The sequence below is a fragment of the Botryllus schlosseri genome, chromosome 16 (assembly GCF_051294905.1).
Source record: "Botryllus schlosseri isolate E-star chromosome 16, Bs_hap1, whole genome shotgun sequence".
NCBI classification, from domain to species: domain Eukaryota; kingdom Metazoa; phylum Chordata; class Ascidiacea; order Stolidobranchia; family Styelidae; genus Botryllus; species Botryllus schlosseri.
In genome coordinates this window covers 2491752-2518416 of record NC_137251.1, presented here as the reverse complement: position 1 = coordinate 2518416, position 26665 = coordinate 2491752, and the positions used below count along the sequence as shown (strand labels likewise).

Here is a 26665-nt window from a genome sequence, read left to right as displayed (position 1 = left end):
GTCGACAAGAAGCTAAAATTGTGTTGTTTCGATTTTAGGATCTCCCAAATTGCTTCCGTTGACGCCAAGCTTGTCGACGACATGTCAGTCATGATTGGACCGATGGACAGCTACGCGGCTTCTAGAGTGTCCGTTGTGACGGCACATTGGGATATTCTTAACATCAGCCCGGTGTCGATATCGCCTGGATTAAGGGTATGGTTTAGTAACGTTTAATTAGCTTATTTCCATGGATATATATCCCGTGTTTCCTGCTCATTTCAAAGGGATGCGAGTTGCTTATTTTCTTCCGGATTAACGCCCGTCATTTTAAACCTTGTCACGCAAATTTATAAAACAAATTATACTGATATCGAGCTTGTCACGAACTCACACATCGAAATTTGTCAGCGTCAATCAAACTCAACCAACACGCGTTGTGTTTTTTCCCCGTAAATAATTGCATTCCGATTGTTACAGATTACTTGCTCACAAATCGGATGTTGATTCCCGCGTGATTCCAATCTACAATCTACCGTGTTGAATTCTAACGAACATTTATCTACCGTAAATATCTTATTCATCCATAACTGAATATGGGTAAGAAAAACGGCAGGAAAAGGTGTCGAAACAAGTTGAAGTGTTCACCCGCAGTATAATATTAACTCGAAAAGCCCATCATGTACTATGACAGAACATGTAAACATGTAAACACAGAACATGCCTTCATCAATATTAGACATAAGCCAAGACATAATCTGACTGGGTTTGCACTTACATTTTGATGGAGATGCGGCACACTTCCACTATTGTTTTCAGTTGTCGCTATTTCCAACCCATTGTAAAACTTGAGCATTTGACAAAAAAGACAAGATATAGGTATTATCTTGTCTCGTTTGGAGTATTTGTGTGAACGCCATCAACGAGGCAGGCGTGCTCTTGTTCGCTCTAAGCATTCGAAAGCAAAATAGCTTTTCTTGCTGTCATTGGCGAAGTATCTGTGAGATATCAGAACAAGTATAAACTTTGGCATCGTCTTTGACAGTTGTCATTTTCATGTACTTACCTGACAAGACATTAACATCGATGAAATGGAATGTTCGGTTATTGGCATGTGAATTTGTAATGCCGAGCTCCCGTTTCCGTTTTTTTAATCATTTCCCACTTAAGACAGTCATCTGTGTATGTTTATAAACGGTCAAGTGTGCATTGGACTTTATTAACCTGCACCAGCGTCCCAGTTGATCATGATCGAGACCCAACTATGTGTCAAAGATAAATAATGTAGGCTCGATATCGTAGGCCTCGGTAGGCCTATATATGCAACTGAAGAAGTGCTTGGGAGATCTACTACTAACAACGTGAGAAGCTAAATAGGCTTGATTGAGTTGTATTAGGATCTGCCCAGATTAAACAGTGAGTTGTTACATAAGGGAGAACTTCTACCATTTTTTAAAATCTCGTATGAATGGTTTGAAATGAAATTATACCTATAGTATACGTATACGCCGCACTCGTGTCTCAGGTCCTGATATCCAGTTTCAAATTCATGATTGGGCACGACAGCTATAATGTAGATTGGTGAATTTATGACTGTGGTTGTACCTTACCTAAGGCGTTTGAAGAAACTAAAATTGTATGACAACCTCCCTTGATGACTTCTCTACAGTAAGGATCCACCTAAAAAGAAGATGCCATCATATATCTCAGATTGATAGCGTTAGTCGTAAGATGTTGATTGAGTTTTGTATCAAAAAAATCCTATTTTCTATATGAATTACATATGATGATCGAGATCAGTTGGCTGTAAAACATCAAGTTTATTGCATCCGATGCACTGTAACACTCGCCCCTATTGCAAGTTCAGGTGCACGTTTGGATTGGATACATAACAAATGTACGTGGAGTAAAAAAGCAAAACATACTGCGCGTCGTGTCAAGCGTGAAATTTGGCACGTATAACGATCTGAAATATTTCTAATTTGATTCATCCGTGTATACAAATATCCGACATGGAACCCGATGCGCCACTCGACGACAGATGTACGGAATAGCAAATCAGCGATTCACATTTTCAAGTAGCTTGGATAGATCTAATGTCTTTTATCATAAGCAATCATTTACCTAATTACCATATCCAACTATACAGTCACATCTGTCCAACAGCTGCCATACACCCGAAACAGAATGAAGTGAAAATATGATATATTTGAGGTAATCGTATAAGCGTACTTTCTAATTCGATAAAGAGTCTTCCGTTAAAGGTTAAATGTATTCTCAATGTATTTCCAAATATGAATGAATGTTGTTTATGTTTGGCATTGTAAGTTAGTATGATGCTCGGTTTTCTTTTTTAGCTGTTACTTTGTGATCGAGGTAAACTTACTAAATCAGGTATACACAGGCGATGTATCGCATGTCTTGACATTATAAAAGCAAATTGACGTTGTCTTTAACATATGGCATTAATCGCGAATGTCATCAGATATCACGAAAAACATTTTAATATATGTACACCAGAAATCTGATCAAAGTAGTAACAGCCGACAGTTGTTAATGCGATGAACACTTTGAAAATGTGTTTTGTGGATCCTGACCACATCGTGTGCCACATATAAAGACTGAACAGCAAAGCACAGCCTGATTGCAGCATGCGTCATTTCTAGGGCTGGGCACAATGATTCGAGTACTCGAATCTGAATCGAGTAATAATTTTAATGATTCGAGTCGAGTAGCAAAATACGATTTTTTCGAGTACTGAAATTATACGCTTCTCGCCACCGAAAGTAAATTTATCAACGAGAATTATAGTTTTGATACTCATTTTCACTGTTGAAGACTTGAAACCTGGATTGGCGGTATCGTAACATACAAAACATATAGTACAAAGCTACGAAGGTTACTGGACGTAGCACATTTCCGAAGTCATTATCATCCCACAACATCAATGAATTCCGTATGGTCGAAAAATACCAAAGTATCATTTATGAGATGGATAGCAGGCATTATATTCTTTGTCGTGGCATAAACGGTACATATTTGAACTTCGACGTACTACATTCTGTTATGACGTCATAATGAGTGATACTCGATTACTCGACTCGACTCGAAGCATATTACCTGATTCAGATTCGAATCACTCAGGTACTCGAATTTGCCAAGCCCTAGTCATTTCCTGTCCCTAAATCTTCGACCTGGACCTTGCGGCGTAACCTATCTACACTGCGTCACCATGAATCTCTGGCGACACGGCATCGGTAAAGGAATTCCTATTCTGCCAACACTTTATAATAAAAAATATGAGTCGTGTTGGTTACATGCACGTGAACGTTACATGAAGGCAAACACATTCCGAATCATTGAAATATTTCTGGGTGCTGAAAAATGTTGCCTAACCGCTAAGCTGTTCGAGTATAGGTTAAGTAAATAAACAAAATTGACGAATGTGGACAAATGACACGTTTTGAGAAGACTTTCTGATACTTCCGCACATCCCGTCTCAACCGAATGAGTAGTGAACAATACCTAGAAAACTATTTTCGCACCAATGTGGTCTGATATAACGTCTAACGTTGTTGTGGTAATTCTCTATTTCTCCTTATACCGATAAAACTGCAATATGAAAACCTACATGATGGGGCGCTGGCAGTGACACGCCTCTTACAGTGCAGTGTTTATATTATCGCATAGGCGTAGCCGGAGTGAAAATTTGGGTGGGGCTGATGGAAATTTGGGGTTCGAACATTTGATGTCATGAATCCGGTGTGTCCTAGTGAAAGTGTATGATTTCACAAGTTCCTAGTCTAAAATTGCTTAGGGAGAAGGTGGATTTTCGTCCCTTGACTATATAGGCTCTCACTTTCAACAGAAAGGCGATCACAAACGCAGCTCGCTTGTGCGTACCGGTCCTCTCGCCACCGAAGTCGGTAATTGCATCTCAAGCATGCTGGATTTCTATCAATGGAAACGAAATGTCGTGGAAGTCTTTGAGGATGATCTAACAGAACGGTGAGTTGATCCGTAAAACGGGAATTAGTTGATGCTAGATATAAATCTGCGTTGTTCGCAAATGATCGATAAGTCACTCGTGGTAGATTTCGCTAGCCGCCAATAGTAATTGCGACCTTGTTCCCAACCACTAGTGAGGAGCAATAGCCAATAATGCAGAAGGAACGTAACGCAGCAGGTAATACGTCGGGTGTTACAACTTTATCTGGAATTTTGTTGATCCGTCGTATGTCTACCGCATTGATAGACCTACCATGCAGTGTTGGGATGACTCGAGTCATGACTTGACTCGAGTCAGACTCGAGTCACCTTTTTCGTATGACTTGACTTGACTCGAGTCACTTTGCTAAAATGACTTGACTTGACTTGACTCGGCGTATCAGAAATGTGGATTGACTCGTGACTCGGAGCAAAATTCACGAGTCAATTTCAAGTCATCAAGTAAAAATCACCTTATCTTGCATATGTTCGGATTGTTCGCCAAACACTTGTGTAACCCATGAGAGCTACCAATCATTCAATGATCGTGCGTTTTACTGATCGTCAAATATTCTCTCACAAATATATGGACCACAAACGAAGTGATCGAAGCTACAACTTACGTTGTCGTAAACTAGTAGTAAAGTAATTTAATAGCAAAATATATATTCTGTTCTCTGTTCTTACCTTAACCGAACCTCTTGTTTTATTTAAATTGTAATCGAATATAGTTTATATACTCCTCAGCCATTGGCGCAGATTCGAATTGTATCATGCCAATATTATGTATAAGAGATGATACATTGCATCTTATCAATTCGTTTCTCGATTCTTTATCTTGACTAGTAACTATAAAATGAGGCTATGCAATTACTTGCGTAGTTTAACAGTTCTATTTGAGTGAAACAGCCCCTTATTGCATGTATTTGTATATTTAACTCTATAATCGTTCTTTCGTTCATCGGTTCAGAATCAATGACCAATCAATCTGTTATTCAGACACCTAGCGAAATGCAATGACGTAATCACTAATCATGCTTCATACTTCGAAAAGGCGACTTGACTTGAATTTTGACTTGACTCGTGACTTGACTTGACTTGACTTGACTCGACTTGACTCGAGTCACCTCCAAAAATCGAGTGACTTGACTTGACTCGAGTCACCTTTGAAAATCGATTGACTTGACTTGACTCGAGTCAAAATGTGCGATGACTCGAAATGACTCGTGACTCGAAGGTAGTGACTTGATCCCAACACTGCTACCATGTCCATGAGTCGTAACTATTACAATCATTAATTTCCGTTTCCTGCTGGTCTAGTTGAAGTGAAGTGAGTACCACTGGAATATTTCCGAATGTAGAAATGAAGCGATATGAATGTATCTTTTGTTGCCATTTCCAATTTTTTACCAGCAAGACATTGTTGCGGTGTCAGCTTCACGCATCGAACGAATCGTAAACTTTACTTCCTTCCTTTGCTCAGAACGTATTACTTCATCGCTGAAGGCATATTCGACAGAATATTCGAAAAACGCCAGGAGGATATAGTGCACCAAATGCGCCTGTCTGAATATCCCGCCGGTGAAGGTCTTTACAAGTACGAATACCCAGAAGTACTTCTCGGCTTGCGGGATTTCGGAAGAGGTTTGTTGTTACGTACATTGATTGGTAAACTTTTGATGATGCCATACGTGGATAACCGTATAATACCTATCTATACGTACCACCAGAGACATATAGAGTTAGCAGTGATATCTCGATTTTATTTGTGTTCATGAAGTTACTGTAGAATGTGACACAATATTGAAAACAAAATCATGATTACAGCATAAACAACGTTCACTGTAACCGGTTAGGCAGTTGTCTGTCATCTATTCAATGTGTTATGCGTCTTTGAAATCACTGAAGTCGCATTTGCTCTTCCAATTAAATGTTTTTGTAAAATGCGCTGATTATGATTACGATTGTTTTGCTGACCTTCACTAACCTGCTACTTCCATATACGGGTTTGTTTGCGTTGGCATGCGATGAGAGACGCCGTATTTGAAAGTCCTACGTGACTCAATGCCAAATTGCTGCAACGTCTTGCAAAACAGGTATGGCATCATTCGATTGTCAGGGATTCCTATTGGAAAATCCCTATCCACGATGCCGACCGTTACAGATTAACGTTAGTAGATAAGCTTTAGTTTATGACTACTGCCGGGTACCATCAGACGACAACGTTGATCATGCAAATTTCGCTCATAAATTTAGTCAGGATTACATGTTGGACGAGTGTAGACGAAATACTCAAATCCCCCTTTCAGGCTGGTATATTAATGGAAATGACGCGCAATAATAAATCTCACAAGCCAGCTTAAGTCTCAATATAGTTCCAGAGGTAAAACTTCCTGCTTCGCCAGCCCGCACAAACTATCCCACGTCGTGCTTCTCTTAATTATTTAGTCGGACAATGATGTTACCCATATTGCATTCTTATAGATAAACAAAACTGAATCTGGCGACAGAATAGTATGCGATTGCAGATAAGTTTCTACTAAAGTAATTAATCTTCTGCGAAGTCAGATCGGAATTATTTATTGGTAAAATGAGTCGGATTTACTCACGAGTCAGAGGTCCGAATATAGCCAACTTATATTTGGAAGAAATAAACATGGCACGTGATGCTAGACATGGTGTGATTTGATGGCGGTTAAATAGCAGGGTCGAACATAGGTCGTCGGTGTTCAGCCAAATTTGAATCTAATAACAAATACCTCATCGGCGTGTCGCGATGTTTCAACAATGAATCATACTTTGCTTTGTATTCAATAGGTGGGTTGACAACTTATCTATCACATAATCCGCCTAACTAACTTGGTATCATTCAGATATGTTAACAAGTAATACCGATGCAATTATAGTTATCCTTTACGGAGTAGAAAACTTCGCGATCTCCGCAAATTGCAACTAATGTCGGCTGTGCACTGTGCAGCTCTAGCAATAGCAGGTTTCCAGTTACCTGAACAGAACGCTTCAAACGTTCGAAGGCGGGACTGCATGCAAATGCCATCGGCCAATAAATCGCTGAAGTAAGCAGTTTCAGTGCCGTATCTGCGTCTGAGAAATACGTTGCAGTGCATCGCCCAGTCCAAATCACTCCAATGTATTTGTTGTTCATGTGGACGAAATTGCTTGAAACCTTGAACGAGTTAGCTTAGAACGATAAAGCCCCTGTTGTTTATTTTCATAAAATCAGAGGAAACTTTGAAGATTCGGGCCGTTTGCAAATCTTTCAGGTGGAATGTACGCATTATTCGCGATATCAATCGTGAAGTTTAGCATTTTTCGCTTAAATCAATTTTCCTAATTAGAATCAGCAAATGTCTACTCCAAAGGAATACAGATAATACCGTATGCACAGTACATACAATAATTGGCGACAGCATTGTACCTCCACTATCGGATACCACCTAGCAATCATATACATCCTTTGTATATAGCCCCGTGGCAGAAAACACTTGAATTCATAAACTCCTAATAAGCCCTACTATCACTCCGGGGTATAGTTCATTCCAGGGTGTTGGTGTATCAAAATGGCCGGCTATCGGGTGTCCCTCGCTATGTAATTGTAGCTATTATTATGCATTACCCTCAGATGCGGTTTTCTGTTCGTGTGAGAGCTGGGAACTTGACCCGTCAGCAATCCGCCCTGTCCAGCATCGATAAGACTGACTGATATAGCGGAAAATGATTATTGCCGTGCCATATTTATGTCTTTCATGGATATGGATGCTGTTCACTGTTCAGTGTTCACCATTGTCTGCGAGAGTGTTGTTTTTGTTGCTTTGGTATTCATGGTTTTTCGCCGGAGCATTTACACCAGGACAATATTTGTTGTTATGATTCTTGATCTGCAGACTTGTAGTACAACCCTCTTTTGTTCTAGGCGTTTTGTAAGGCACCGCCGCTGCGGATCACATTTTGCGAGTAGGGGCCTAGATAGATATCTTACACTTGGATAGGAACTTGGAGTCCACGCATTGGTCTCGCAGCTGTGGAACATTACGCTATATCATCACTTGCGAGAGTGTATTAGTGTGTTAAAATTCGCGTGCAGGGGATGCTGTAAGCCTGTAACGTTTGTAATTCTTGCGCAGTGATCATATTGACCGGTGTAGCGCACGTTGTGCGTGAGTTTTTGATACACGCGGACGCAGTGGGCTTCGACAACAAGGAATTCGCGTACATCATTATCGACATCGATAACAAGCTCGGAAAGAGGCCTTGGATCTGGCCCGAGGCGCCCAGCGCCGAGCACCGCAATGTAAGTATACAAGTTTGAGATGTTGACACAAATTATTGTTCGAGTCAATGTACTTTTAATGATTCCGTCCATCATTTCGGATCCGGTTCCAAATGAAAAGAGATATTTGCGGTTTTTCCTTTCGACGCACGTCTGCAGTATCTGCCAACATCGCTTCCTTTGATGTTCAAAAATGTCACTGCGCTTCACGTGACTCGGTATCGAATTTGTCATCAACAGAGTTCGGCTATCAGACGGCAATTGGAATCGGCCCTCATTGTGCGGTTGAAAAGGCAACATGGAGAAGACTACGAGGAATACGTTTCGAATATGATTAATAGTCTCGGAAGGTATTTGATCTAATACCGAAAATGTATCTTCAATTATGCTTATTTCGATAGCACAAAAACAGCCGGAAATTCACATAAATACACCTGTTGTTTTCAAAATGTTGTTTCCGGGCACGTAGCAATGATAAGTCGGTAAATCTGAAAATCCGAAGGACGACAACATTGTACATCATTACCGCAGAACGCCTTGACTTATTGATGAACCGAGATCTGATTTAGAATCATTTTGACGAGGTCACGCTATCCAGTTTCGCCATAACCAGAATTCGGATACCATCTCGACGTATCGCATGGCAACTAAATTTACTAAGCAACCGTCTGCTGCGGGTCACCAGCAATTGAGATTATTGCTTAAAACATGATAGTGTAAACCTGCAATGCGGTCCTTAAAATAGATCCTGTCCGTGTTCTGACTGAGCAGTGTTTTGCACGATTTATGGCTGTAATAAGTATAAAATATAAGTGGTCAATATTTTTACGGGCTGTTGTGTGACAGCCGATATCATCGTCCGAAAATCTATGGATGTAGAAATAAAAACATGACTGGGCAACACGGTTGTCACAACTTTTATTTGACACATGATAGGGAATATATGGCCCTGGTCACAACCACATAGTAATATTGCCGTTAACTTGTGGGATTTGCATGTACTGCACTGTTACATGGACAAGGTTTGAATGGACATATTTTTGCAATGTTACTAAACAATTTATGATGATTAGGGCCAGTTTTTTTTTGCAGTCAAATCTGTGGAAAGTTGCATTTATTTTTCGCAAAAGTTGAGGGAAAAAGTTGCATTCATTTTTCACAAAAGTTGCACTAAAACGTTGCATTTATGGACAAGTGCCTTGAAATTATTAGGATATGAGATACTAGAATCGATCCGTATCCAAGACACTATAGCAAAACTGAGTGTTGGCGACTCCAACAAAATCAATAGCCTAAAACATTGACCAAGTGAAAATATAATTTTCGACGGTCTAAGCTGAATGTACGTCAAATCAGAAAAGACCTCAAATTTAAACGACAATGAAATAATCAAGCGATCTATTTACATAAAGTACCAAATATTTGCATGAAAAATCGGAAAAACTTGCAAAAAATTGCACGAAATATCGAAAAAACTGCAAAATGTTGCTTGAAAAATTGAAGAAAAGTTGCAAAAAGTGGCAATATAAGATTCCTCCAAACAGCCTAAAACATCAAACTACATATCTTCTGAGTACTTAGGAAGCTGCCGGAAGATGTAAAGTAACTTGTAGAAACTTGCCCTAATGATGATATATCATAATCACATCTTCAAATCGCGCTTGTCGGTAAATTCCGTTCGACACCAGCAGGCCAGAAATACAATTTATCGATATAGTCAGTGACCAATTGTTTTTTTTTTGTTGTTTGTGGTATCCAAGGTGTTTTTCGACTACAATGGCAATTTACACCAGGCCAATATTCCTTATTTTTGATTCCGTAGCCGCCTGGTGGCACGGCCCACTTCTGGGCTTTTTAAGACACCGCCTACGCGGATTAAAAGGCGAGGACGAGCCTAGATAAACCTCCAACACTTAGGAAGGAATTCTCTAGTCGACCTCGGTATTCTGTATTCTGACATCTGTCCACGTGTACCGTTAATAAGTGACGTGTATAGCATGTATCACTGCAGTCATCATATACTAAAGCGTTTACATCTTGCCCAGGTCAAACTATTTTTGCGTGAATACAGTAATCAACTTGGCGAACATTCAAACGGGTCTTTAGTGCTCAAAAAGTGTGAATATTGTACAAATTAGTCCTAGTTACTCACAACATAAAAACATGAAGTTATCCTCGTGCGCATGGTCGTATATAGGCCTATTCATTCTTTCAATATGTTTATTATTGTAATTTATATGATAAGAGATATAGTTATACTGCGGATAAATATTACTTCTTTTTATATATTCCATATCACATGTAAAAGTGCTTAAAATAGTATCCATTATGCCCGTAGCATGTTCTGGTAACGTGAAATTTATCGCAATGATTTTCGCTGGGAATTGGTGATTCAGCAGGTAGTGTCATCTATACATGCAATAGGGATTTGCTCCAAAATTAATCACTTGTGATTTCAATGTTCAAAATGTTTATATATTAGCAAATCAGATAGCAAATTGGTCATGATTCCTTGCTGTTCAGGTAATTTGCATCACGGACCTTGGGCAGGAAAGTTAACAACTGGTACTCGTATGATGCTGGTGTCGCGCAGCTGTGACGAATAGCTGACTGGGTTTATAAATTTAAGTGATAGTCGATAATAAAAGAAATACGTGGATTCCTAGCAAGAAATATCGAAAATAATTTAATACGGCAAAACCACGTTAACGATGCTAGCTAATCTATAGAAAAGTAATTCGTCGATAAATCACAAACGTCCTTTGTTGTACCGCGATGCGGGCGAAACAATAAAGAATTATTGTTGTTCCAGCAACATTGTAACCGATGTCGACCAGGGATTCCTAGATATCCCTGATGTCGACAGAGAAAAAATTGAAAAGGCACTAGAGCTGATTGCACGGAATGGAGATGAACGAATCGATTTCGACGTAGCCGACTACATAAAGGTGAAGATTCGGTTGTTGATAGATCGGATTAACGTCAATCTGACAAATCATGCAGTAAAACTTTGATATCGTCGCGTTGTTTTATCACTCCATCTCCGTGCTTCCTATTGAAATCTTTGTCTTCAATGAAGATCACACCTATGATACGCAATGTTCAGGATAACATCTACCCGGCGTTGTTGTACGACTCCTTATTGATGGCGGCTACTGTTGTAAACAAAAGCCTCGAACACCACCTGGCCGGCAAATCAGCGAATACTTTATGGGACAATAGCCCGGACTATGACGACATTGAAAAGGTTCTGGAAAAGGCGTTGAACGCAACCAGTCTTATCGAGGTGTACATCCGCAACCACACGTTTAGCGGTGAGTTTATCGTGTTCTGCGTGCACTATTCGTTATGTTCGCGAATGTTCATGAAGTGAACTTTCGAGGAACTGGGAACTGTGATAAGCAACGGTTCTTAGCCGGCGGTCCAACCCCTCCGACTAAATATTAGTAGGGTAATAAAAAAAATAAAGCATAAGTTACAGAAATCAGTCTAGCCCTTTTCACAATTATGAGAGAATGGTCGCTTGAGGCCTTGAGCGTGAAACCTTCTGGTTCGGGACTATCAGACCCCGACATTGCGGCAGCGGCTGTAAATTCCGCCCCAGCACACACGACATTTCGATGCCCCTACCACCAAGTAAACTGCATTGTCAAATAGATCGGCGGCGATGAACATTTGGCCCCTAGCAATACAGCACATAGGGCGAAATTTTCGATATTGATATCTCCAATCGCTGAATTGTCTCCTGTCACTGCAATCCACATAATTTATGTTGGAACCTCTACCGAGGCCCAAAACCGTAGTGTTGGTTTCTGGGGGGCTGAAAAAATGCTGATTCGATCCTGGATAGTAGGTATTATACGAGAAAGATTTCATGACAGCTCAAGGGGTACTAGCGCTAAAAACGTTAAGAAACACTGGTAATAGGTAACCCAGCTATCAAAGACGGTCAAAGTAGCTGGCATTCCTCCTCCAGTGGAAGATGAGTAACGCCGTGAATATCTACTCAATTACAAGTACAGAGGTGTCAATTTCCAAGGCGTGGAAAACTACTTCAAATAGGAGTAAAAATAAAAGGTTTGACAAGTGCTCAAGTAAGTAGCTACGAAAAGTAGGCTTGGTTGATGCAGTTTTCGGGACTAACGAAAACCGACTAATGACGCTACAAACGGGTACAATCTTCGGAAACATGAACAGCAGATACTGCGGTGGCCATTTATCGCGGTTCTCGTGACAATTTCACGCTGGAAATGAAGTGTACGAGTGTAGGTAGTTTTGTGTAGTAACTGTTAAGGTAGAAGTGGAAGCATTCTCGAAATAAAACCACGTAAGTAAGTAGTAGTGCATGCAGGCAAAACTTACTTGAGTACAAAGAAAAAGTATGAAGTACCTTGTTACTGACAATGACCCTCTCTGTCCGCTACGGGTATCTTTGCACTGTGGTCTCAGCAGTTGATATTTCGATTCCGGCCAAATTAGTTGTGTTGGATTCAAAACGCTATGCCCAAATAATATCTATACGGATGCCCTAAAACAACTGATAAACGAAGGTCCCGTATTTATTCGAATGTGCCAGTTGCAATCCAACATCGATACCGCGCCACTAACGCTATTCTAGTGATAGATTCAGTTGTACCAACTACTGCGACTAGGCAAAAATCAGTAACTGAGCGGTTCGATTCGACTAGTCGACGACTCTTTGTGTTCACCCCACCAACTATACTAGTGGTTCCCAACCTTTTTCGACTCATCGCCCCCTTTTCAAGCTCAACGCCGATCATCGCCCCCCAGATTTTGTGAACCGGAAAATCGGTATACCAACTGTAATCATCGGCGGGTTGACTTAAAAAAGGTCATTTCTCTGACTTGACTCCATTATAGCCGTTTTAACGCGTCACCTTCTCTATTTTCGCCCCTGTCGTCCCTTTGTCCATTTTCGCCCCCCTATCGCCCACGTTGGGAACCACTGAACTATACTAACGCCCGTGCTCTTAACGCAATATGTAGAACTGTGGAAAAAAACTGTAGGTGGAATGATAATTTTAGTGGATAATCGACTATACATTTGGAATTGGGCAGATCGTGAGTGCGAATGATCGGCAATTTTATCAGATAACAATCGATTAAGATCGTTGATAATGCCGTGATCGACGCAATCCTGTTGCAACGGTCTAAAACTTGCAGCGAAGAGATAAGCGATGAAGATTTGCTTGGATTTGGTATTGAAAAGTAGACGAAAAACGGATTTCAAGATATTTGCCGGATTTAGGTTGATATTGCATTCACAGTTTTCCGTACACCGGATTCGGACATGGGCATATGGCTTTTCAGCAAAGTTGGGACACCGCATGATATTGATTTTGATTTCGATATGATTGCAAATCGTTGCAGGCTCCGAGATCGAATTAGGATTAAATTATTCAACCCGCTCATGTTGTTGTTGTTAGCGATGTCGCAAAGACTGCGATGAGTGATCCGATTGTGCGCATCAATCAGGTGCCAATTACGTCGATTCAAATTAAATTACACAAACTCCATCGACAAATAATCTACGTGAAACTCCACACTGTTGGGCTAAAATTTGCGCGTATTGATCGTATTTCAATTCAATTGAATCAAAGCACAGTCTCCTGAGAGCGAAAGTGTTGTGACAGCGATAGGTCAGGTCGATTGTAGCGAGACGTGGTGTTGAATCATTGTTCCATCATAGAGCTGCATGATACTCCTTCATGACAAGCCATCCGTGACGTTATGTTGATTCTAGTAATTCATATGGCATTTCGTAATTTGTAAATATTTTGTTCGTTCTGTTTACAAACGTTTACTCACGCATGCACTTTTACCTGAAATCTTTCTGCCAAACACATTTTCATTCCACTGTTGCACGTAAACATATATATTTCCTAACTGCTTGTAGCGAACTTACGTGGCCTAGAAAGGCCTTTTGAAGGTGGGTGGCGGTTTACCTGCTAAATATGCACACATCGTGCGGATATAATGTCGGATGTCTTAGCACAAGATGGCATTCGATGGTGAAACGTCACTAACACCAAACAGATTAACAACATTCGTCATAACAGACGATACAGCGATGCGGGCTATACATGGAGTTTTGAATTTACGAATTGCAGATTGCAGTATATTTATCGAATTGTCATACGCTATTTTTGGTTTCTCCTATGTTATCACCGTGTCGATAATTTGGGATCAAGAATTTCAGTATAAATCCAGTTACGTTACGCACGGATATGCATTGTTTTGTCAATAGTTTATAGGAGATCTGTTGGTTGAGTGGAGAATGTCACAATATCCAAGACTGCTGGTCACGAAAACGACGTGAAGTATTTCAAATTCCAAATCATGTTTGTATTGCTAGCAGTTGCCTTGCCACTACAAAGTGTCGCAACAGGAAACACTTCATTGTTGGCTTTTTGACTGATATTCACTCCACATTTTTGATATAGTGACTATAAATGCCATAGCCCTTTCATATCTCAACAGGCATCACCGGTAACATGACAATGAACGACGACAGCGACCGAATTACGAACTACGAAGTCTTGGATCTAAACCCCGAGAAAGGTACGTTGCAGGTGTCCTTTCATGCGTAACAAAACATTGCCCTGTCCTTGTTATCCCCATACAAGTCAAGTGTGAAATTTAAGCGCAACACCGCACACTGGAGCCATAACAATGACAACCTTTCAACTCCTTGAAAATTCGCTCGCGTCAATCAAACAGGATCGTTCGTCAACGCAGTTTCGTGTCTAGATTTTCCCCGCTGTCCTACTCATTGTGATAGGCCTGAAAATTATCGCAGTCACCGGAAAGTTAATTAAATCGTACTACTGATACGAACACGATACGATCGACGAGGCCTGACTGTGACTAATCCGGTATGCCGTATTGAAGCAATCCCATACTTACACGATGTACGTTTTATCAGATGAATTCGAGGTGGTGGGAGGATATGATTCGCGATCGGACGTCTACGAAGAGTACAAAGGCAAGAAATCAATATGGCCTTCTGGTGCGCCGCCCCCTGACGTACCGAAGTGCGGATTCGAAGGTCGGAAGTGCCCAACTCAAAGTAAGTGCTCATAATCAGCCCTACACAGGTATGGCTGCAGTAAAAAGGAACATTTTGAAGGAATAAACATGTCAGCAATGAATGGACGTCACAAAATCTTAGATTTATGACATGGTTATGACGGCATAAAGGCTGTTCCAAGCATACGAGGGGGCCATTTTGTTCTAATCGGCTATTCGCCAGTGCTAGCAAGCTTGTGCATATTTATAAATTTTGCCTTGTTGGCAATAAATCTAATGAATTACTGGCTTGATTTCCCAGTGCTGATATCAATCAAAGCGATGACACTAGCATCAACGGTCGATCTACTTACATCTCTTGGCTACAACATGTTATGCGATATGCATAACTGCAATATATCGACACAGACGTGAAATAGCATCTCTGATGTTGAAAGTTACACTATTACTTCAAAAGGCTATTTGATAATCGAATCGAATCTAGCATGAGTAACTAAGAAATGAAGGTAAGAACAGGCCTTGACGATGTTCAAAGTTTGTATATGCATTTCTGTGATCATAGCAATATGGTTTTGCTAATACTACCTGGGCCATGGGGGATATATTTCCAAGTGGTTTTGATGATCCCACTCTTGAAATAGTTGCAAACCTACAAATAAAGTCCGTATTGGTGGCAAAACTAGTCGAAATAACTACGAAGACCGTGGCTACAGAAGTATAAACAACACTGCAATAACCAGCTTAACTATTTGATCAGTTCAAGTAGGCGTGATTCGTTACAGCGCTTGCCCAATTCATGGGTCACTTACACCATGTATTCACACTTTTCCACTTTATTTTAAGAATAGCGTGCCATTTTTATTCAGTAAATTGCACCAGTCATGAATAGACTATTGCAGTTATGCAGTTTCAACACTTGAAAAAATGGACGCACACACAATTTTCTTTCGTATGAATGATTCCGGCCTATATAATGACGATTTTCTGGCACTAATCACGTATGTATTATTCATGTTGTGTATATCGTATGCAGAAGAACGTTTCACAGCTACTTGAGACAGGGTAGATTATTTTGGCGACAATGTTAATCCACAATCCTTCACATAAAGTACCCTGCCATATAGTCTTTGCAATCCTACAATCCGATGAAAGAATACTCTTGGGTCGATTGGTAGCCTTGGCCTGACCCTGCAGTCCGCATGTCGTGTCTTACAATACGTTAAAGAAAAAGTAATAATTTCAGTCGACTATAGCTATTGCATACTGCTTCTTGCGTATCATACAATTTGCGAATCAAGCATCAAATACCATCTTTTCAGGGATATCTGTGACCGAGGCTGTCGTGATATCAATTGTCTCGTTGGCAGTCGTGATCGCCATAGTTTCATACACCGCGTACAGGTGAATAGCCGGGTGTTGATTTAATTAAAAACCACGCCTGAACCAATCCACCCCGCGATATACAGGAAATACAAACTGGCCAAGGAGCTGCAAAGCCAACTGTGGAGAGTTCTCTGGTGCGACATCACTTGGCTTAGCGACGGGACTCAGAATCTCGGCAACGGCCCCATACCCGGCGTATTCGGCGGATCGATCGACTACGTGGATACGCAATCGTCCAAACGCAACGCCCTGGATATGGGAAGGAGCGACCTATCCATTGCCGAGGTGATGTCTCTCCCTATACCTCCAATGACACCCACCATAGCCATGAAACGTGCCAACAAGCGGTCAAAGATTTTCCGATCGCGGAAATGGAGCAATAGAGTTGACGACGCCGAGGTACAAAGGGGTGATGCTAAGCGAGGAAGGCATGATTCGGTTTGGCGCTCGTGGTGGGATTAATTGAATGCGAATGATACGTTGTGTTCGTTGCGTCATAGGTGTGCTTGTTTGCGGTGGCTTATCGTTGCTTGTCATGTCAAAAGTGCTGTCGATTTAAAGGATTTCCGATGGTATCACCGTCGTCTTTAATGTAACGGATTCTGCAATTCTTTGAATTCAGTGTACATGTCGTCATCGGTGGCATGTGTAATGCGTTTAATCTCCTGCATTGGGTATGAAAATGAAAAAAAGAAAATTGAAAATTCCAAATCGATTAGTTGGTGTGATGATGTGATATATTGTGAATTGTCGGTAAATGCGAAAAAAATGATCTCTTGATCCTATCTGACTCGGGTTAAAAGTTCGATACAAAAACGCGAATATTTCAAATCTGATTGTCCACTAATAATGTTACAATGTGCATGTGCTGTGCATGCATGCAAGGGTTGGTATTACGGCATTTCGTACGAGCTCGATAAAGCAGTAGTACGCCTTTGTGCGCAGTGGAAAATGGCATTCATTTTGATTTATGTAGACCGGGTTGAAATATTTTAGTCGGGATCGGACAGGACTTCACAATTGCTCCTGCTGCACATTCGGGGTTATGACTTGACAGCTATATTATATAAATCCCTTTTTGCTTACAACCAAGTCATTACCAGTTATCAGAAGATTTTAATCTGATATTTACGTAACTTTTGATTTTGAGGAAACTCAATCCGCTAATACTTGGTAACAAAGCGTCAAATTGATTTCAAGATTGAAGTACAAGCCTGAATCCAGATACCTGGCCCTACAGGCCTACACAATCCTCTTTCTAATTGCTCTTTGGCGTTCAATTCTTAATGTGCTAGCGCAGAAAACAAGCATCAGGCGTGAATTCCATTGAATTCCAATTTATTCGTATACATAACCGAATTAGTGCCCTTTTCGGGCAGGCAAGCGGTAACATCAGTAACTCTGACATGATGTAATTTGATGTTAACCTTGGTGAGCTGTTCAATGCTTTACGTGGACCGATCTCGTAAATAATATCACCTATAGAATTCCATTTCTCAACAGTTACCATGCCAATGACCGCAGATACTGCGTCAAACTCCATTACATTGAGGTTTGCAATTAACTACGTTTTATATATGCAACAAGTTCTTTCGAATATTCAGTTAGATTAGGAATTACTGTTGTTTCATTTACAGCACAAGACAAGTTGTGGCTCTCTGATTAGTGAACGAAACAGCGCATCCTGTACCGCCTTAGGAATGTACAAGGTAAACAACTGATTTGTATACTATTCGAAATAACAATATTCACATTCTGCGAGTTTGCAGACTATAGCATGAGTCAAATGTTAGTTGTCTGATAGTGCTCACAGCGTGTCACTAATGACGACACAGGAGTTATTTACAATTGTTATGGTAACCTCTATGCGTCACAATACGCAAGAAATAGCAATCCACCAGCGCAGCATAGATTGTTCATTGTTCTCATTCCTCAATTCGTGCGCGTGCTACAAACCTCTTCTGGCAATGTATCTATGCAAATGGTGTTCATTCCAGAAATATTATGGCAATGTTAGTTTATTCTAAGTATTATGAAACATACCGATTGTACTGCCGCCAATTACGACCCACTTCCAGCGTTTAAACAGGTCACCCGGGCCCACGTCTTATCTCCAATTTTATCGTCTTAAGATAGATAACTTCCTTCGTTGACTCGGCCTCGATTTCACAGGGAAAGCTGGTTACCGTAAAGATAACAAATAAAAAGAAGCTGGAACTCACGCGAAGTCTGCAGATGGAGTTGAAACACGTAAGAATGCTTCTTTTACCGAAGAGGTTTTTACGTTGACACCCTGCAGACAAGATGGCATGCCTCGCCTTATGAGAGTACGCATTTCTAAATATCTTGTGATACGTTCTTTGTTTTGAGAAGTAGGCCTATATTCCTTGAGACAATATTGCTGCTTTTGTTATGCCCTGTATTCGCACACAGTAGGATCCAGAAATTGTGCCCTATTCCACGGAGTCTAAACGCGTTTCGCAGTGAATCATATCTTGCAATCGATGATAACGTCATCACGTCATCTTTATTCATAGAGAGGCTTGATTACAACCAGCGATATTGGGTGTTTTCACACCTTTACGCCATTGTGTAAGTTTCGTGGATATGATCATTATTGGTAAGCCAGTCCAGTATTGGGGGGCTCGTGGCTTTAATTTATGAAAGTACCGTGGCAAGATTTACCGTTTCCGACTATACTACGGGCCCAGAAATAATTCCATGACGTGTCACTGGGGTAGATTTGAAATTATTCCGAAATGAGCTACTTCATATGCGATACTTTCGGCAAATCCGATCTGTAATCCTGGAATTATCCGGTATTCTGGTAAAGCGTGGATTACGTCTTATAGAGATGATTATATTATTTGGTATCCGATCCAATTCTATTATTTCCAACAGTACGCTCCAAATGAGCTATTGCTGTTATTGGCGTCTTCCTGTTTTATACAAAGGTGATCACTGATCAGTCTGTGGCGATTTTTTTTTACTTAAAAACGGAGGATTTTGACCTAAAAAATCATAATTTGACAATTTTTGACCTTAAAAATCTTAAGTTTGACCTAACGTACGGAAATTAGGTGTTTTCCCACTCAATGTTAGAATTCTACTACTTATCTTCATTTCTGGTCGGAACTTTCTGTCATTACGTAGTAGTTTGGCCTGAGAAAAAACATTTTTGCCGCAAAAACTGACAAATTTTTACGTGAAAAAACTATACTTCAACGAAATCTGGCCCCGGGAGGAATTCCAGTAGTCACATTACGGTACGCATTATGGTAGAAATAATTTAAAATAATTTTAGTTCAACGAAAGATACTTTCCTACATTGTCGGGTAGAAAGTGTCTGTCCTTACTAAGTAGCTTGCAAAGAATGGAGAAAGAACGTTCAACAGCAGCAGTTGTTGGCTGGCACCGTGTTGCTTCATTCTGACAATGGTGTCTACATCAAAATTTTTCATCATGCGCTTCTTGATATAAGAACCATGCAATGCCCACGCAGTCTTGCTTCAGTTGGGATATTGCGGTACGTTGAGCATAACAACGTGTCAACCCATTTGTTTCATTTGAATGCTTATGATTCACAATGAGCAGACAATGGGCCGTCTACAACGCTAGCCCTATAAACAGGGTTGCCATCGACGTAGCCCCAAAAATAAGGACAGTCGAAAAATAAGATTAGCATGAAAAAGCGTTTTTGAACATACTTTGTAGCCTATCTATAAGAGCCGTGGTATATCACATTCCATACTTTTCGCCAGAAAAAATCTGCTCCAGCAACTCCTTGTTATTAGAAAGTGCTCACGACAGCTCAGGTCTAGGTTTTCCTTTACTCAGGGCCGAAACAGCACTTCGTCAGCCCGCCAACCAAAATAAACGTTGGACTTGCCCATCCCCATAGGGTGATAAACCAAACTTCTTCATCTCGTTGTGATTAGAGGCGTCAATCAAGATGGAAAAAGGCAGACAAAATCATTTTTGAGCGTATGGAGCAAGAACTCCAGTAACAATGCTTGTAGTCTTGGTCCTGGCCGAATAAAACTTATTTGTGATGTTGGAATCGGGGAATGTTGCTTGGAACAATTGCGATGTGCAATCGTTGGTGAGGAATGATTGCTGTTGTTTGACAGCATGGAATGCCCAGGCACCCTCTGCAGAAGCAGCCTTGTCGTCTGTGGTCGTTGGTGCTCACTGCTCATTGACTTGTAGAAAAATTATTCATCGACTCGCTCTAATTAATCATGATGACACACTTCTTGTGTTTTAGGGTATGAATGTGAGTTTAAATAGCGGTCTTTCCTATGGCCTCCAGGTTAATGTCACAATTGCAGATATTGCAATGTGCGAAACACTTGCCCTTAAAACTTCGTTAGATACCTTTGAATTATCTCTCGTAATCGTCACAAAAACGTTTTTACGCCTGCTCATTTTAACTAATCAGATTTAGCCTTAATAGTAGCTAAAACTATGTGCGCAAGTGCAATATAATTTACAACAATTTATCAATGACTAATAGCTTCACTACTACATTTTTACACAAAATTCTCTGAGGACCGAATTTACCGATTGAATTGGGCCGTCGGTAAATTCGGCTCCGCAAATATCCGCGTTATCTGCGGTGACTGCGTGATATACGCACACCCTGTCCTCCAAATCACTTGATTATGATATTATTATGTAATTAATTCACATTAATAGTTGGTAATGCGTTTTTATACAAAATTCTCCGAGGGCCGAATTTACCAGGTAGACCACCGGTAAATTCGGCCGCGTGAATATCCGCGCTGTCTCCCGCGATTACGCGATCTACGCATACTCTGACCTCCAAATCACTTGATAATAGTATAATTATGTAATTAATTCATGTTAACGGTTGGTAATACATTTTAATACAATATTCTCGGAGGGCCGAATTTACCGAGCGCCGAAGTGTCCTACGGCCGAATTTACTGGCCGAATTTACCGGTGGCCGAATTTACTGGCAAAGGTGGCAACCGACGAAACCACTCACGGCCCGAGCTATCTCACCACTTAGAAGTCAAATCTTATGGTGTGTACGTCACGAGAGTTCCTTTCCTTTATGATGTCATAAAATCTCGACGCAAAAGCATAATTTATGAAAATTATGCAACACAGATACCAGAGGAAAACTGTCGAAGTTCTGTAGTGGTTGAAAATAAGACAAAATAAGGACGCAAGTCAAAAATAAGGACATTTCTTAGAAATAAGGACAGTTGAGTTTTCTAAGACGCGGCCCTTCAAAATAGGGACAAATCTTAGAAATAAGGACGGTATGGCAACCCTGCCTATAAAGTAGGCTACAAGCTGTAAAATGTCAAATGATAAGTTCACCGACAGCGCAAAATCTACGATACAAACGAAATGCAGGTTGCAAAAAAGTTTTAACTCTGTAAAGAATTTTGACATTTTTTGACCCAACGCTACAATTTTGACATAATTTTGACTTTTATTTTACATGTAAAAAAATTTGCCGTAGTGATCACTGATCAGTAACGGTGTACTACTGCTTTTTCAGAGTACTTACTTTTACTACTGGGCATGGTTTTAGACAACTTTTAATAACAGTATCACTTTTGTAGGGCAAAGTCAGGCCGAGAATACTTACTTACTCGGAAATCTCTACTTGTACTTGGTCAGAAATTTACGACGTTCTTTCTACTTCTACTTATTGAGTACCCACACCTGGTTATATTCGCGCCTCTGATTCAGTCTAATATCGTGCGAAGGAGCAAGTTTGCCGCTGAAATTATGCAAAGTCAACTAATTTCGGGACTTACAAATGTCAACAGCGTTGCAAAAATTACAATTTCAATGTCATTCACTTTGACATGGTTTCGAATTCAGATATCTTGTTATTACGATCTCGCAGTATGCGGGAACAATGGTATGGAATTGGAATTGCGGTCTTGGCGCGTGTGTAATAGCGCGTGCTGTCTGCGTAGGAAATTTTAAATAATGATGTGGCATCACCATATTGACGTAGAACTAGATCCAGATATCCTTGAAGTGAAAAAATACGTGTCCCTGCCCCGGTAAAAATTTAAAGATGAAAAACGACTGTATTTGTCGGAGGTGGTCAAGGTATACCAATGGCACGGAATTAAAATAGAAGTAGGGTTTGTATTTTCAAAAAATGTGTTTTTAAAACATGCCCTCAAGAATGTGTGTTTTCAAACGTTGTATAATTATGCCACAAATATGTAAGTACTTTCGAAAAACATATTGTATATGAGCCTACAGACGATTTGCACCCGTTATAGTCGACGTTGTGGTGATGAAGACCGCCGACCGCAAAAATGCTGCATAACGATGTAGTTCTGGTCACAGATATTTTTGGTCAGTTTATGACTGGGTCGGAAGCCTTTTTCGTCAAAGGAGCGATTTTTATGCTATATTTTTAATTGTCAATGCAAATCCACTGTGAAGTCACAATTATAGATTAGTGACGCCATGGTTTTAAAAAATCACTATAAAAGCATGTTGTAACCGTGGGCCATGTTTTAAACTTGTTTGTTTTAAATGCAACCCTAAGTAGAAGCGACGCAGAATATTTGTACTCAATTACATATGAAAATAGCGAATTTTAGTTTATAACTATGGCTATTTTTTAAATGTCAAATAAAGTTAAAATTTTGTCAAAATTGTAGCGTTAGGTCAAAAAATGTCAAAATTGTTTCCAAAGGCAAAAATTTTTGCAACCTGCATTTCGTTTGTATTATAGATTTTGCACTGTGGGTGAACTTATCATTTGACATTTTACAGCTTGTAGTCTACCGTTGTAGTCTACCATTGTCCGCTCATTGGAATCATAAACATTCAAATGAAACAAATAGGTTGCAAGACTGCGTGGCCAGTGCATGGTTCTTATATCGAGAAGCGCATGATGAAAAATTGTGATGTAGACCCTATTGTCTGAATGAAGCAACACGGTGTGCCACCACAGCAGTGCACGCACAAATTCAGTGTTGTCAGCCAATAACTGCTGCTGTTGAACGTTCTTTCTCCATTCTTGGCAAGCTACTTAGTAAGGACAGACACTTTCTACCCGAGAATGTAGGAAAGTATCTTTCGTTGTACTGCAAAATTTTTTAATTATTTCTACCATAATACGTGATGTAACTACTGGAATTCTTTACGGGCCAGATTTCGTTAAAATGTCATGTAAAAATTTGTCCTTTTTTGAGCCAAAAAAGTTTTTTCAGGTCAAATTACTTCGAAAGGACATTCAGTTCCACCCAGAAATGAAGATAAGTAGTACAATTTTAACATTATGTGGGAAAGCACCTAATGTGCATTATGCATACGTTAGGTCAAAATTTGGTCAAAATTAAGTTTTTTAAGGTAAAATATGTCAAAAGTTTGATCTTTTAGGTCAAAATCTTCCGTTTTTAAGTAAAGAAATCGCCCTGCGTATAACAAATTCCTTCAAATGGAAGTAGAAAATTAAGTTTGGAAAAGTAGCGTTGGTCGAGTGGTCGCATACTTTTGCAGTTACTCCGAGACGATTTCTTACGAAATCACAAGTTGCGTCCCAGCTTACGCAAAATAACTGATGCTAATACTACAAGGAAGCGCAATATTCCATAATATATTCAGTTACCATGAATACGACTTATTTCGCATAGTTGTTATGACAGTTACACGTATAAAAGTGATGGCAACAAACCATGAAAATATATACAGTCTATTTTTCACGATCCAAATTGTAACAGGCTAGTTTGACCTAAAAAACAGTGAAGTGGAAGTGGTCAAAACATGACCACTTGAGAAATTAGTGTGAGTTAGCGAACCTAGTTAAGTACTCTGACAAAGTAGAAGTACTTTGGTATACTGACCATCTCTGATATTCACCCGATTGTGCCCATATATATATACTCTCTTCAAAGTTTAGAAACTATTTTATAATAATGAATGACATCTTCAGACTGTTGAATAGTATATTCAGATTGAAATGAACCCGAATAATCGTCGGCAACTAGCAGAGAATTGGAAAGAACGTTGTAAATCAACAATCGTATCACAAAATATGATATCACCGGCATGAAATTTCGAATAGTAAGGGCGAATAGGGTGCTCGTGCTCAACGTACTATTTTTTAGATTGGTACAGGAACTTCTTTCTGTAGACGCAGACTTGTTTTGCGTATTATGATAAAAGTCGACGTCGAGACACCTAATGAAAGTGTGAACGACTTCTCCCGACAACACGATATCTCGATAATTTATCTCTCAAACAAGATTATCCAACAAATGTTTGCTAATGGTAGACTTTATGGCCTAATTCGGACTGTTGTATATCATGCAACTTCTCTGCAGATGCGGGACATCACTCACGACCATCTCACCCGCTTCGAAGGGGCCTGTATCGACCCTCCACGAATCGGTATATTGACAGAATTCTGCCCCAAAGGAAGTCTGCGCGACATACTGCTAAACGAGGAAATACAGCTAGCATGGATGTTCAAGTATTCGCTCATGAATGACGTCGTTAAAGGTAATGGATTTGGAAGGAATTTTTTGTTTAATATTCTCGCCACGGTCAATATAGCGCTGGCGTAACTATTACTGCTATATCTACTGTTAGCTGGTAATAAACGGTTGACTTGTTATCTTGAGATTGTCATACTTGCATCATGTGTCATTCTAAACATATATATACGTAGTAAGTTTCTCCCGCCGTTTCAAAAATAACCTGTCGTTGATAACAAATGTAATGATACACTAAATGAAACTAGGCAGACTGAAATAGAAGCGAACCTAAACATTAGCACCTTGATTAAGGAAATTCTACGTCTATTCCAACGGTATTCAAGATAAAGTGTATTTCCTAAATACCTGTTATGCCCGGATGGTGTATGTGTAGGTCAGAATTGGCAAAACTTGGAGATATGCGTTGATGGCATCCGATCGTCATTGTGTCTCCAAATTATTTATACCCCTTGGGCATACTTAGCGCGCTCAGCGCAGGATTGCGGGTAGCTTCGTGTCAACACGAAACTCATTTTACACAGGAATGAGCTTTTTGCACGGAAGCGCAATTCATTCACACGGCAACTTGAAATCCACGAACTGCGTCGTGGATTCGAGATTTGTTTTGAAAATCACCGATTACGGACTGGCCGCGCTGCGGTCCACGCCGTGCTACGACGACTTTGAGTCCTATTACGCTAGTGAGTATTGTAGAGTGTCTACGAACGTATATGTATACAGATACACGCAGTTTTCAGCATGCCAATATCCGAAAGAACTATTTCCTTAACACAATGACAAGCTGTATTTCAGACTTGCTGATATTATGATGTTATTTGCGGTTAACAAGCTTCATTTTCTGCCCCATTGCGTCGCAGAAAAGCTGTGGACCGCCCCTGAACTTCAACGCTGCACCACACCGCCACCTAAAGGCACGCAGCAAGGAGATGTGTACAGCTTCGGCGTAATGCTGCACGAAATAGCGTTGCGCAAAGGAACATTTTACGTGGATGGCCCCGCCATGCACCCGAAAGGTATGCCGGTAGCTTATACTTGGAGAAGGGCCGTAAAATGACGGCGGTTTCTTTAGAAATTTGCGATAAAATCCGAAAAGGCTACTACCCTTACTTCCGGCCGTCACTAGACCGCGATGCTTTGAGCGACGGCTTTTGTCATTTGCTGCAACGATGCTGGAGCGAGGACCCGTCGGAGAGACCGGATTTCAACGAATTGAAAGATATTATCAAGCGTTTTAATAAGTGAGAACTTCTTCTTTATCTGCGCCGATGCGTTCTCTCGTGAGCGTGGTAGCTAGTTATGTAATATATTTTTCGAAGCAACGGGAAATCATCGACTGATGTAGTATATGATGGAAACTTTTTCATAAATAGGTATGGTATTAGTAACTTGACATTGCTTATGATGGATGGTAAAAAACGTTTTATATCCCTATTCCTCGTATTTGAACCTGATTGATACTCGCGATTAC

At 40.3% G+C, this 26665-nt stretch overlaps 1 protein-coding gene across 2 annotated transcripts in view; it reads left to right on the top strand.

Annotated features, from left to right (window-relative positions):
- The window catches only part of LOC145459454 (atrial natriuretic peptide receptor 1-like), a 34909-nt gene that overhangs the window by 3014 nt on the left and 5230 nt on the right, over positions 1-26665 (top strand). Inside the window, exons 2-18 of one of the 2 annotated variants that reach the window (XM_080338089.1) lie at positions 39-195; positions 3848-3987; positions 5450-5610; positions 8109-8275; positions 8495-8604; positions 11067-11202; positions 11361-11568; positions 14756-14836; positions 15201-15344; positions 16624-16705; positions 16771-16972; positions 18325-18396; positions 18860-18937; positions 25024-25201; positions 25719-25877; positions 26055-26210; positions 26267-26435. In XM_080338089.1, coding sequence (XP_080194215.1) covers positions 39-195; positions 3848-3987; positions 5450-5610; positions 8109-8275; positions 8495-8604; positions 11067-11202; positions 11361-11568; positions 14756-14836; positions 15201-15344; positions 16624-16705; positions 16771-16972; positions 18325-18396; positions 18860-18937; positions 25024-25201; positions 25719-25877; positions 26055-26210; positions 26267-26435 — 2400 coding nt within the window. Of the gene's footprint in view, positions 1-38; positions 196-3847; positions 3988-5449; positions 5611-8108; positions 8276-8494; positions 8605-11066; positions 11203-11360; positions 11569-14755; positions 14837-15200; positions 15345-16623; positions 16706-16770; positions 17087-18324; positions 18397-18859; positions 18938-25023; positions 25202-25718; positions 25878-26054; positions 26211-26266; positions 26436-26665 lie in introns of both variants that reach the window. The other variant, XM_080338088.1, reaches the window with a different exon arrangement.